General features: G+C 35.6%; 1 protein-coding gene across 1 annotated transcript in view; it reads left to right on the top strand.

The window, feature by feature from the left end:
- The window catches only part of VTA1 (vesicle trafficking 1), a 51,416-nt gene that overhangs the window by 36,407 nt on the left and 1,870 nt on the right, over positions 1-13,139 (top strand). The window contains exons 6-7 of the mRNA XM_007525867.3: positions 665-835; positions 8,655-8,735. Of these exons, the coding sequence (XP_007525929.1) occupies positions 665-835; positions 8,655-8,735 (252 nt within the window). The remainder of the gene's footprint in view (positions 1-664; positions 836-8,654; positions 8,736-13,139) is intronic.

Genomic DNA, 13,139 nt, shown 5'->3' with positions numbered 1-13,139 from the left:
TGTTATATGGTTCAGAATATGATTTGTCTAAATTTTGCAGGTATGTTTAAAAACAAAATTTTACTTAATGAGTTTTCCTTATGATGTCTCTGCTAATATTCTTGTATTCATAAGTTTAAAGAGTGGATTTAAGAGAACTTTATACCTTCTCACCCCCCACCCCCATTGGAGGGGAAGGGATGGTAATGATTTACAGTACAATTGTTGACACATAGTCTTTCATTTCCCATAATAACCGTCTGTACCCAGCCTAGGTCCTTTCCACTATCATGCACTAGTATCCCAGCATCGCTCCATCTCATAAAAGTTTATTTTTAAGAAAAACATATCTTGCTGTCTGGAGATAGTACAGTGGGTAAAACATTGGACTCTGAAGCATGAGGTTCCAAGTTTGATCCCAGCAATGCATATGCCGGTAATGCTGTGGTTCCCCTCTTCCTTTTAAAATAATGTTTCTGTATGCAAAGCTTTATAGAAGTAGGAAGTGCTAGTTAAATTGTCATGCATAGTCAAGTATTATAAGAAAAAAATAAACTATTATAAAAGAACCTGGTTATCAGTGCATTAAAGAGTTGCACTTGGAGGTCTATCATGTCTATATTACAAAATATTTGACATTTTAATCTGTGTATATATGTGTATATGTATGTGTGTTATGTAATAGATGTTGAAGAAAATGAAGAAGTTGGAGCAGCCTCTTTGCCCACTCAGCCACCTCAGCCATCATCATCTGCTTATGACCCAAGTAGCATGCCACCAAGTAGCTATACTGGCATACAAATTCCTCCTGGCGCACACGCTCCAGCTAATACACCAGAAGTGCCTCACAGCACAGGTAGGAAACTAAACGTTAACTCATTTGGACTTTTCTTTCAGAAGTAAGAACGGTTATTTTTATCACACTTGTGATATTGTATGATGGTGATTGAACATTATAGGATCCTTAAATTTTATCGGAATCCACAAATACTTAACCCTGTGGTCATGAGGTAGCTTTCCTTATAAGCTACCCAGTCTGAAGACCAGGGGACACTTCACAAATAGGTAAGCAGTGCTGTGGTATCTCTCCTTTTACTTTACTCTTCCATCCTTTTTCTTTCTCTCTGTCTCTCTTTGTTTCTATGTGAATAAAAAGGGACAGAAAGAAAAGACTGCTCAGCGTGGTAGAATCCTGCATGCACAAAATCCCACCCTCCAAAAAGAAAGGGAAGAGAACAAGTCAAATCCTTTATGTTGAAGTTTTAATACCCATTATATTCTAATTTCTTTTTTTTAATTAAACTTTTAAATTTTGTGTCTAGTTTGGTTTTTTTTCCCCCTTCCCCTGTTTTTCCCCGTCAGTGTACAAAAATAGCACTGGGGTTAGAGAGATCTATTATAAGCTATCTGGGTGATATGAAAGATTTGATTTTTCTTGCTCATTCTCTTAGGTACCTTGCCTGTCTTCAGTATGGCTGTTGTGGATAAAAGGAGTGGGCTTGGAGGCAGAGAGTCTTATGAGTTGCAGTAGAATCACAGACAAGGGAATATAGAAGATCTGGATTAGTTTTTCTTTGTTTATTTTTATAATTTTGTGCTCACAAATATATGACTATAATGCCAGAAAAATGATACCCAGTCTTTGAATAAATTGTAAATGCATGTCCACATTTTCATTAAAAAAAAAAAAAAAAAGATCCAGGGGTCAGTAGGTAGCGCAGTGGGTTAAGCGCACATGGTGCAAAGCACAAGGACCTGCATAAGGAGCCTGGTTCAAACCCCTGGCTCCCCATCTGCAGGGGGGGGGGTCGCTTCACGGGCGGTGATAGAGAGGTCTCCTCCTATCTCCACTCTTCTCTTGATTTCTTTCTGTCCTATACAACAACAACATCAATAGCAACAATAATAATAATAATGGCAACAAGAAAGACAAAATGGGAAAAAATGTCCTCTAGGAGCAGTGGATTTGTAGTGCAGGCACCAAGCCCCAGCAATAACCTGGGAGGCAAAAATAATAATAATAATCTGACAAAATTCACCCCCAGTAAATATAAGTATGTAAAGGACACTTTTAAAAGTTGCACAGATATTCTTCCTATATTTGTACTGTATATGAGTTTTACTCCCAAGTAGGCAATTAAATTTAAATAATTAAAATAATTTAAATTTTATTTCAACTTACATTAAAATTGTTCTTAAATTTATACTTTCATCCCAACATGAGTAATCTATAGACATAAACTTTCTGAAACATTTAATTAATAGAATCTTTTAAACCCTGATTTCTACTATATCTGTTATATAACAGCATTAAATCATTGACTCAATTGTCAGTCTTGGTTTAACCATACCATTAGGTTATTTTGCTTCAGTTGAATAACATTTAACTGAAGCAAAAACATTTTTTAACATTTTTGTTTTTGTTTTTTAATTCCCAGCATTGTAGTAGCAATTGTGATTAGCTTTTTTCTTAGTATTTTAAAGCTTCCAATTTTTTTTTTTTTTGCCTCCAGGGTTATCACTGGGGTTCAGTGCCTGCACCATGAATCCACTGTTCCTAGAGGTCATTTTTTCTCATTTTTTGTTGCCCTTGTTATTGTCATTATTGTTGTTGTTGCCATTGATTATGATGTTGGATAGGACAGAGAGAAAATGAGATTAGGGGAGATAGAGATGAGGGGAGATAAAAACACCTACAGACCTGCTTCACCACTTGTGAGGCAATACCCTTGCAGGTGGGGGACCCGGGGACTCAAACCAGGATCCTTAACGCTGGTCCTTGAGCTTCACGCCATGTGCGCTTAACCCACTGCACTACTGTCCTGCCCTCTAAAACTTCCAATTTTATATACAGATATGTTTCATTTTTTTTTGTCTAAGCATATAAATAACCTGAATAGTTTTAACACACATCTTATGTGTCATCATTCTGTATCTTTTACGCTGGTTTTTTGTTGTGTGTTTTATGTGATGGCACTAATAGGCAAACCAATTTGAATTAATTTTGTAAGTAAAATTTTATGGAACACTTTCAGATATTTTATTGTGTTGTAGTAACACTCAACATTTCCACTGTAGTGCAATGTAAGCAAAACCTAATTGGTGTCATTTGCCTTGGATGAATACTGTTTGAATTATACAAGGAAGGAAGTTTGAATACTAACCAAGAGTCTCAGACTCAAGTATCATTTTTGAAGGTGAACATAAGAATCAGATGCATTGTTTAGATAGTTACTAATGTATTAGGTTTAGCCCCTTACAAAACTAGACTTTACTATCAGCTTCTCAGGCTTTCCCTCATTTGAAATTGATTTAATCATTCTTCTCATTGATGGTTTTAGTTGTCGAGAGAAAGTGTGAAAAGTGAGTAGCACTGTGTTTAACACAAAATCAGTGTTCAGCAAATTAACTTCATTAACTTTTTTTTCTTTCTTTTTTTAATTTAATCTAATTTTATTTTTTATTTATTATTTAAGAAAAGATTAATTAACAAAACCATAGGGTAGGAGGGGTACAATTCCCATAACCCAATCTTCATATCCCACCCCTTCCCCTGATAGCCTTCCCATTCTCTATCTCTCTGGGAGCATGGACCCAGGGTCATTGTGGGTTGCAGAAAGTAGAAGGTCTGGCTTCTGTAATTACTTCCCCTCTGAACATGGGCGTTGACTGGTCAGTCCATACTCCCAGTCTGCCTCTCTCTTTCCCTAGTAGGGTGTGTCTCTGGGGAAGCGGAGCTCCAGGATACCTTGGTGGGGTCTTCAGTCTAGGGAAGCCTGGCCGGCATCCTGATAACATCTGGAACCTGGTGACTGAAAAGAGGGTTAACATATGAAGCCAAACAAATTGTTGAGTAATCATGGACCCAAAGCTTGGAATAGTGGAGAGGAAATGTTAGGAGGGGGGTACTCACTGAAAACTCTAGTGCACTTCTGCTTTCAGGCATATATTTTGCAGTAGTTTATAGATATGTGTGAACATATGCTCTCTCTCTCACAGAAACTGGTGTATATCTAGGTTTTGGGACTTTGTTAGAAAGTGAACCACCTGAGATGGAATTAGAGAATACTATGAAAGGAAAGGTCTTACCCGAGTAATGAAGTTGAAGGGTTGTCATTCCACACGTGAAGTCTCTGGACACAGTCTGAAGTGAAACATGTTGAGGGAGTCCCCCTATCAAATACACAGCCTATATATTAAAAAGATTCAGTTTGTGTTTTGAAAAACTTCAAGACATACAATTAATTTTCCCCCTCTCATATTAATTAACTAGTGATTTATATGACTACATTTTACTAGGAGTGTACATAAACAACATTCCCACCACCAAAAGAATGTGACCCATCCCTCCCACCCACTCCCACCCCCCACTGGCCCAGGAAGCTGCATGTCTACTCCTCACCACAGGGTTTTTACTTTGGTGCCTTACTTACAATTTGGTCAGGTCCTGCTTTTAGTTTCCCTTTCAGATCTTCTTACTCAACTTCTGTTGATGAGTGGGATCATCCCATACTCATCTTTATCTTTCTGACTTAGCTCACTTAACATAATTCCTTCTAGCTCTGTCCAAGATGGGTCAGAGAAGGTGGGTTCATTGTTCTTGATAGCTGCATAGTATTCCATTGTGTATATATACCACAGCTTTCACAGCCACTCATCTGTTGTTGGGCACCTGGGTTGCTTCCAGGTTTTAGCTATTATGAATTTCGCTGCTATGAACATAGGAGTACACACCTCTTTTTGGTTGGATGTTATGGAGTCCTTGGGGTATAACCCCAGGAGATGAATTACTGGATCATATGGAAGGTCCATGTCTAGCCTTGTGAGAGTTTTCCAGACTGCTCTCCACAGAGGCTGTACCAATTTACATTCCCACCAGCAATGTAAAAGGGTTCCTCTGTCCCCACATCCCTCCAGCATTTGTTGCTGCTGTCCTTTTTGATGTATGCCATTCTTACAGGAGTGAGGTGGTATCTTAGTATTGTCTTAATTTGCATTTCTCTGACAATCAGTGACCTAGACCAAGTAGATCAGAAGCAACCAATAGCACAGCTATATACAAGATACTGGGTACTGTACAGCAAACCCTAACAAAAGGACTTTTCAAAGTTAACCCAATTACCAATTAATGTGATGATAACATTAACTATCCATTGTCTTTTTGAACCCTCAGACAGCAAGTTAGTGACTCATTTCATGGAACAAGGGAAGTGTCACTTTTGGGCATACAATACTAATGTTAACAGAAAAGTTTTTTTAAAGTGCATTGATTTAGATAATATAACAGGGTAGAGTTGTGATGGGCATGCATTACATATATATAAACAGATATAAATGTATGATGTGTTTATATCTGATAGGAAAAAGTTCAAGTATAAGCTGAATCATTCATAGTTCCTATTATGTGTACTATACTACAGGGAAAGTTAAAATATTGACTTTCTATGTTCAAATTAACAGACTATTTCTTACTTATAAATACACACACACACACACACACACACACACACACACACACATGCGCGCACATGAAAGGGCTGGAGCCCTAGCACACCTGGTAGATTGTATACTTTGTCAAGCACACAGCCTGAGTTTGAAACCTGGTACCATGTGGAGGTGACAGGACACCAGAGGAAGCTCCAGTGCTGTGGTCTGTTCCCCTCTCTTTTCTCTAGATCTGAATGAGAAAGAGACTGAGGCAGTGAAATTTCACACTATGGCTATGCAATGTATATGTCCATAGACTTCTATTGGGAGATTTTCTTTTATTAAGGTTTATATGAACTGATAAGTTTTCGTATAAGTCCCTTCCCCCCTTTCTTTGTGCTAGTATGAGTATAAAATAAAATAAAAATCTTGTGATTTTTTAAAAATATTTATTTATTTCCTTTTGTTGCCCTTGGTTTTATTTTTGTTTTATTGTTGTAGTTATTATTGTTGTTATTTGTGATTTTTTTTTAAGGGTAAACTCTACTTTTACTATATACACTCTTGGAATTTGCATTTAAATGCTATTTCATCATTTAATTCTCACAACTATACTAGATTTTATTGTTCTTGGTTCTTGATTTTTAATGAAATTTATCAGTTATTCTAGGAAAATAAACTTAAAAATGTACGAAGTAAGTGACATAACTAGAACTTGAACCCAAGTCTTTTCAATTTTATGTTTTTGGCACCTACTTCCTGTAGTCCTTTCCAAGAAACTAAAATTCTGTCAAGTCAAAGCTGCTTTTCTCATATTTTTCCCATTAAGATTATTTTAAGATAATAGAATATCCTCCTCTAGCTGGCAGTCTTTTTATTATATTTCAGAGTTTTAAAAAATCAGTGGATATTTACCTAATAGAAAATGAAATAACATTTTTAGTTTATAAATATAGCAGATGTTTCCCCTGTTACTCACTTTAAAAATGATTTATTTTCTCTCATATAAAAGCTTCAGGATACACTGTTATCAAAGGGAAATCCTTAAGATAGCTGAAAAGAATAGTGTGTACTGATACATGGACTTCTTTCACAAAAAAATCAAAAGTGGGGGGAGGATTTACAAAGAGGGCAGGGAAAGCAGTTGTTTGTGTTTGCCTCTTGTGCAATCACTGATATTACACTATGTAATAAGATTTAAGTGATACAGCAATCAGCTTTTTGTCTCTCAAAACATGCTTTTTACATTAAATGTTGGGGAAAATTGAATAATAGGATTATTTTATATTTAATGCTTTATAAACTAAATAATACAATAATTTAAAACAATAGTTTATAAATTTTTATCAGTGTTCTACTTATAAGAAGTACTGATTTGAGCTGTCAAAGTTATTTATATCTGTCTCAGTAATTTCTTTGTAGGTGCTTGTCTGTAATTATGAGATTTTACTCAGCCTAATCCTCTTGGGGTTTTTTGGCTTGTTTGTTTTGTTTGCTTTACCTTTGCTTATAGTAATGTAGTAATGTACCAGCTACCTAGGAGGGGTTCTTGTGTTACTCCTCCCCACCCCCCCAGAAAGACTTCACAGGATACTCCCAGATTTTGTCAAATAATACAGAATTATTTAGTCAAAGGCATCCACTAGTGGGGGACTGTGGACTTGACTTTAGGAAATGGCATAAACCAAAGGGCAAGCTTCATAAGGAGTAGAAAATTTATTTAGTTAAGGAAAGGAAAAAAGATACAGAGAAAAAAGCATTATAGGTATAATACATCCTGGACAAAGGGCTAGAAAAAGTAGATCTGCCTTGAGCTAAGGGGCTTCTAGCTTTATAAAATTTAAGTCAGGGGAGCCGGCGGTAGCGCAGCGGGTTAAGCGAAGGTGGCACAATGTGCAAGGACCAGCAGAAGGATCCTGGTTCCAACCCCTGGCTTCCCACCTACAGGTGGGTCGCTTCACAGGCAGTTAAGCAGGTCTGCAGTTATCTACCTTTCTCTCTCCCTCTCTGACTTCCCCTCCTCTCTCAGTTTCTCTCTGTCCTATCCAACAACGACAATATCAATAACTACAACAATAAAACAGAAAGGGCAACATAAGGGAATAAATAAATAAATAAAGCATTAAAAAATTTTAAGTCAGGCCCCCTTGTCCATGACTAGCCAATTCATATTTTGAATGGACTGTGTTAGTCCCTCTGATTTGTACAGATAAAGGTGGGTGGTTACTGCATCTGCTCTAAGTCACTGGTAGGTAGGTGGTCTTATGTCAGCCATCTTATCTTTTCATGCTGGCTCCTAATTCATGTTTTCTACTTTGCTAGGTGTTGTGGGGCACACAAAAACAGTGGGTTAGGACAGATGCTTATGGGCATGAATGGTTACGAGAAAGAAGAGAGGTCATTACTTGTTTGATTTCTGTATGTCCAAGAGAAATGCATTTTAAGCATTCTGTATTTAACAGTGGCATAATCTAGGTATTTTAAACTATGCTTTGTGAAAGACCGACTGCAAGCAAAACAATTTATGTGGCTGGACCTTCTGTCTGAAATTCTAGTAGGGATGGAAATTTGAAGGGCTGAGGTAGCAATCCTGTTTTCAGTGACTTTTTAAATTCATTGATTTAGCATAATCAGTTTTTTTCATTTGCTTTTCTGCTGATTGAATTACTTAAGTCTGATGTTTCAGAAGTTCATGCTAATTTTAGGTGATTAATTATCAGAGGTGCGTTGCTTAATATTAATCAGAAATGATTCATAGAACATGACAGTTATGATAAGTCTTAACAGAAAGTTAAAACTGATTGGTTAATAGATACATAACAGTATCATCTTAAAAACTAGGGAAATTTGTAATGCATAATTTGTAATGAGTTGCAGGGTGAAGAAATGTTCTCATCTCATAAATTAGACTACATCATAATTATATCCCACCCTGTCTCTAAAATTATTTGATTGGCTAAAAATTTGAAAGGTGGAACAGAAATCTGTTTAGTTGTAATTGAGAAGCAGATTAAATCATTAATCACAATTTAAAAATATACAGTATAAACTGTATGATACATTTATGTAAACATTGAAAGTGTATTTTTCTTGAAATTGCTCACCTACCTGCAACATCAAATAAATATATCAAGTGACAGATGAAAGTTTCAAGAGAATTTAGTAATGGAATTATTTGGTAACCATTTATTTCTTATGTAATTAAGAGATACAATGTTTTAATCTATTTGTGGTTTTCTAATTAACAGGTGTAACAAGTAATACTATCCAACCTACTCCACAGACTGTTCCAGCCATTGATCCCTCACTTTTCAGTACTATTTCCCAGGGTAAGTCAACTATTTTGTGACATATCTTTTGATTGAGCATATTTTGACATTTTACCTTAGGAGTGCTGTGTATTTAAATTTTTATGTATCTTGAAACAAATTTCTTTGAATGCCTGTGTTCTCAAATATCCAGAGACTCAATATTGTTGCATATTATCATAAATAATCAAAATTCAGAACCATACCTTTAAAAAAAATTGCTTCTTGTGTGTATACTGCTGGGTAGGGTGGCGTAAACATAATAGAGCTGTCATGGAATTTTATGATAGGTTAGTCTAGTTTACCATGTGTTATGATTATGGTCTTTCTTATCTGTATTGAACTATATTATCAAAGGGGCTAGGAATTGACTATAATTAAAAACAAATCTTTAAGGATAATTATTTTAATACTATTTAGTTTACAGGTGATTAGTTTGTTAGTTACAATCTTTCCTCCTTTTCTAATTTACCTCTCTCTCTCTCTGGTATTTTGTTCTGTTTGTTTCTGTTGTTCTCATTCAAAGAAAATCTTTTGTTAGATGAGTTTAGCCCTTTTGTATCAAGAATGAAGACCAGGGTCATTTTTAGTAGTTGTTAGTGAGTTTTGTCTGATACTGTGTTTGCAGTTTTAGTTCCCTCTAAATTTTTCTGTTCTTCTTGTAAATAGGAACTAGACTTTAAGTTTATTCTACCTCTAAGTCATGAAATAAAAGAAAACATTTTATTTGAGGAGGTTAGGACAGGAGTATCATACCTGCCTTATCATTCCTAGCTCAGTACAGAAAGTTTGTTCAACAATTTTAGGTACTTTTTTTTTTTTTGCCTAAGGAGTAGTATGAGATATGGGAAACAATTAAGGCCAAACATCATATGGAAAGGATATGAAATATTGCTTGTTTGTTTTTTCTTTGGAAACAGTAATTAAAAAAAAATCCTCTATGTTGATTTAGTGAAGATCCCTCTGTCCCCTCCACCAAGACCCCTTTATATGGCTAGTCTGTCTTCATATGACCATTTTCTAGATAGGCTCCACAGTTACTTCAATAGACATAATCTGAATTTTATTTATTTATTGGGTAGAGATAGGAATTGAAAGGAAAGGGGAATTGGGAAAGGCACAGAGATACCTGCAGCACTGTGTTACTATTCAGAAAACTTCCCCCTACAGGTGGGGACCAGTGGCTTGAACCTTAGTCCACTCAATATAAGACTGTTGTCACAGAAATACAGTCTGACCTTTCCCCGAAATAAATTATATTGCACCTCACCTACCACCAGATTACCATCTCCTTCCACCATGGGGCACTGGGCCTCAACCCTCTTTTATTTTCTTCCCATGTCTTCCCTTTTGTATGCTTTGACCTACCAAAATAGACTACAGCTTATTAATGCTTCACCCTGTGTTTTTCTACACAGTTTCTTAAATCTCATCCTTCTGACTTATTTCACTTAGTATGATTCCTTCTAGTCCCACCTTTGTTGTAGCAAAATAAAAGATTTCATCTTTTCTTATAGCTGAGTAGTATTCCAGTGAGTTTATATGCCACAACTTCCTTCTCCATTAATCTATCCTTGACACTATGGTTGTTTTAAATCTTGACTATTGCATATAGTGATGCAGTGAATCTAGGTGTACATAAATCTCTTTGAATAACTGTTACTCTGTTCTTTGAAAAATGCTTAGGAGAATAGTTTCCAGGTTATATGGTTGTTTTGGTTATTATACATTTAAATGCAGTTTAGCATTTACTTACATTGAAGTATATAAGTTACCTTAAATGTTTTTTATTAATCCCAACTTTATTTTTTTTAATTTTTAAAAAGATTTTATTTATTTATTTATGAGAAAGATAGGAGGAGAGAGAAAGAACCAGACATCACTCCGTCACATGTGCTGCCAGGGATCAAACTGGGGACCCCATGCTTGAGAGTCCAAAGCTTTACTACTCCGCCACCTCCCAGACCACGAATCCCAATTTTATTAATAGCATGTGCAGTAATTGCTTCCCTGCTGAACATGGGTGTTGGGCAGGTTGATCTATACTCGCAGCCTGTCGCTCTCTTTCCCTAGTAGGGCAGGGATATGGGGAGGTGGGGCTCCAGGTCTTGTGTCTTATTTCTTAACAGACTTGACTAATAGAAAGTATTCAGACTGGGAGTATGGATTGACCAGTCAATGCCCATGTTCAACAGGTAAGCAATTACAGAAGCCAGACCCTCCACCTTCTGCATCCCACAGTGACCTTGGATTCATACTCCCAGAGGGATAAAGAATAGGAAAGCTGTCAGGGGAGGGAATAGGATACGGAGTTCTGGTAGTGGAAATTGTGTGGAGTTGTACCCCTCTTATCCTATGGTTTTGTTAATGTCTCCTTTTTTAAATAAATTTTAAAAAATTTAAAAAAAAAGTATTCATTTCCACACAACAGAAGATTCTCTTCCCCTCATTACAATGTTAAAATTCACTTAGTAGACTAGGATGAAATTGATATTCAAATAAGTAATGAATTCCTAAAGTCTATATAAAGAGCTATTACAATGAATAAATAAAGCTGAACCCAGTAGAAAACATAAGCAGAAAAATCTTGATTGTTAAATATAAAGCTTAATACTGAAGACCAAATGGTTTCATAAAATTCTGTCTGTGCATTTCATTCTAATCAAAAAATACTTATAATAGCACACACTGAAGTTACATTATAAAAGGTATTCACTTCAGATGTAGATGGATTTCTCGAACTACCTAATTAAAAAGAGATTCATAGTGCTGTCACCGAGCCCCAGTGATAACCCTGGAGGCAAAAACTAAAAAAGAAAGTCGAGGGAACAAGTTGAGCCATTACTACAGCTGGGGAGCTGAAAAATCTACACTACCATTATGGCTACTTAGTAAGAATATAGGAGTTTTGTTTTCTTGTTATATTTTTAGACAATAAAAGAGAATAAATTGTTTTCTAAATGGAAAAAAAGGAGTTTCTAAAGACCCATTTTAGATATATTTAAAATTAATATTGTATCTCCTCCATGAAATTAGATAAACTATCTTGGAAATTGATGTTTATGTCAACTGAATATGTGGGGATCTTCAGAAGTGATGCTACTTTTGAGCTAGACTCTTTATATCTTAATAAGCATCTTGACTGATTAACTATAGCTATCTTTTTCCTGTTTTTCTTATTGTTTTATTAGGGGCATAATGATTTACAAGATAGTTCTCACATGAGTACAGTCTTAATTATTTTGTGCTAGGTATCTGCTCTGAACACACCAATACCTTAAATTCTTATGCAACATTTTGCATTGTGTCCTCTACCCACTCTTGTGCTGGACCGTGAAGTGGAGCAACAGCCATGTTAAAAATGGACCTGTCTGAAGCCATTTGGAACTTGAAAGCATAAATTTCATTTAAAAAAAGATACATATTAGACAACATCTCTAAACAATATGTTCTCTCTAGTTCTGATTACGACTTACAATAAGTTTCAGTGTTAAAAAACAGCTTTTATTTTTGGTGTACTAAATGGTATTTTCTCTTTTGAATATAAAATTAGGTAAACTGAAATCAAACATTTATTTTCCTGAAATATGAATATCTACTCTGGTCTTTTTATTTTGCTGTTATTATTTATAGTTGACAGCATTATTATTTATAGTCGACAGTAAAATACAATAGTTTGTACATGCATAACATTTCCATGTAACAATACAACCCACGATAGGCCCTCCTCTGCCATCATGTTCCAGGACCTGAACCCTCCCCCTCAACAAGAGTCATTTACTTTGGTGCTTTACACCAACTCCAGTCCAAGTTCTGCTTAGTGTTTTCCCTTCTGATCTTGTTTTTCAACTTTTGTCTATGAGTGAGATCATCCCACATTCATCTTTTTGGTTCACTTCTCAGGTCTTTTCTGCTTTCTCTGTTTATTTTTTAAATATTAACATTAGAATGGCACAAATTAAAAGAATTCTATTTTGCCACACCCCACCTGCCCTGGCTCTTTGCTGAAAAAAAAAAAAAAGAAAGAAAGAAAAAGAATAAAGAATTCTATTTTGGAGGCAGATTTTAATTTTATTTAAAGTTTTAAGTTATGCAATTTGGGATGCGGTGCAGTAGGTAGAACACCAAACTTTTGTGAATGAAGTCCTGACTTCAATCCCCAGATGTTAGTAAAACATTTTTCAGTCTGATTCATCTGCTATTATTGACCACGCGATATAATTTTTAAATATGTTTATTTAATAGACCTTAGTAGAAAAAGTTTCAGAAAGAGAAAGAAGTACACACACGGTGCCAGGGCTCATACTAGAAGCCTGAGGCATGAAAGACCCATGCTCTACCAGTTTTTAATTTCATCTTTTGAAATATATATGTACTCAAGTATACTCACATCTTAAATGAAATGTTTTAGTGTGTTTTTTAACC

The sequence above is a fragment of the Erinaceus europaeus genome, chromosome 4 (genome assembly GCF_950295315.1).
Source record: "Erinaceus europaeus chromosome 4, mEriEur2.1, whole genome shotgun sequence".
In the NCBI taxonomy this organism is placed as follows: domain Eukaryota; kingdom Metazoa; phylum Chordata; class Mammalia; order Eulipotyphla; family Erinaceidae; genus Erinaceus; species Erinaceus europaeus.
This window is presented reverse-complemented; position numbering and strand designations above follow the sequence as displayed.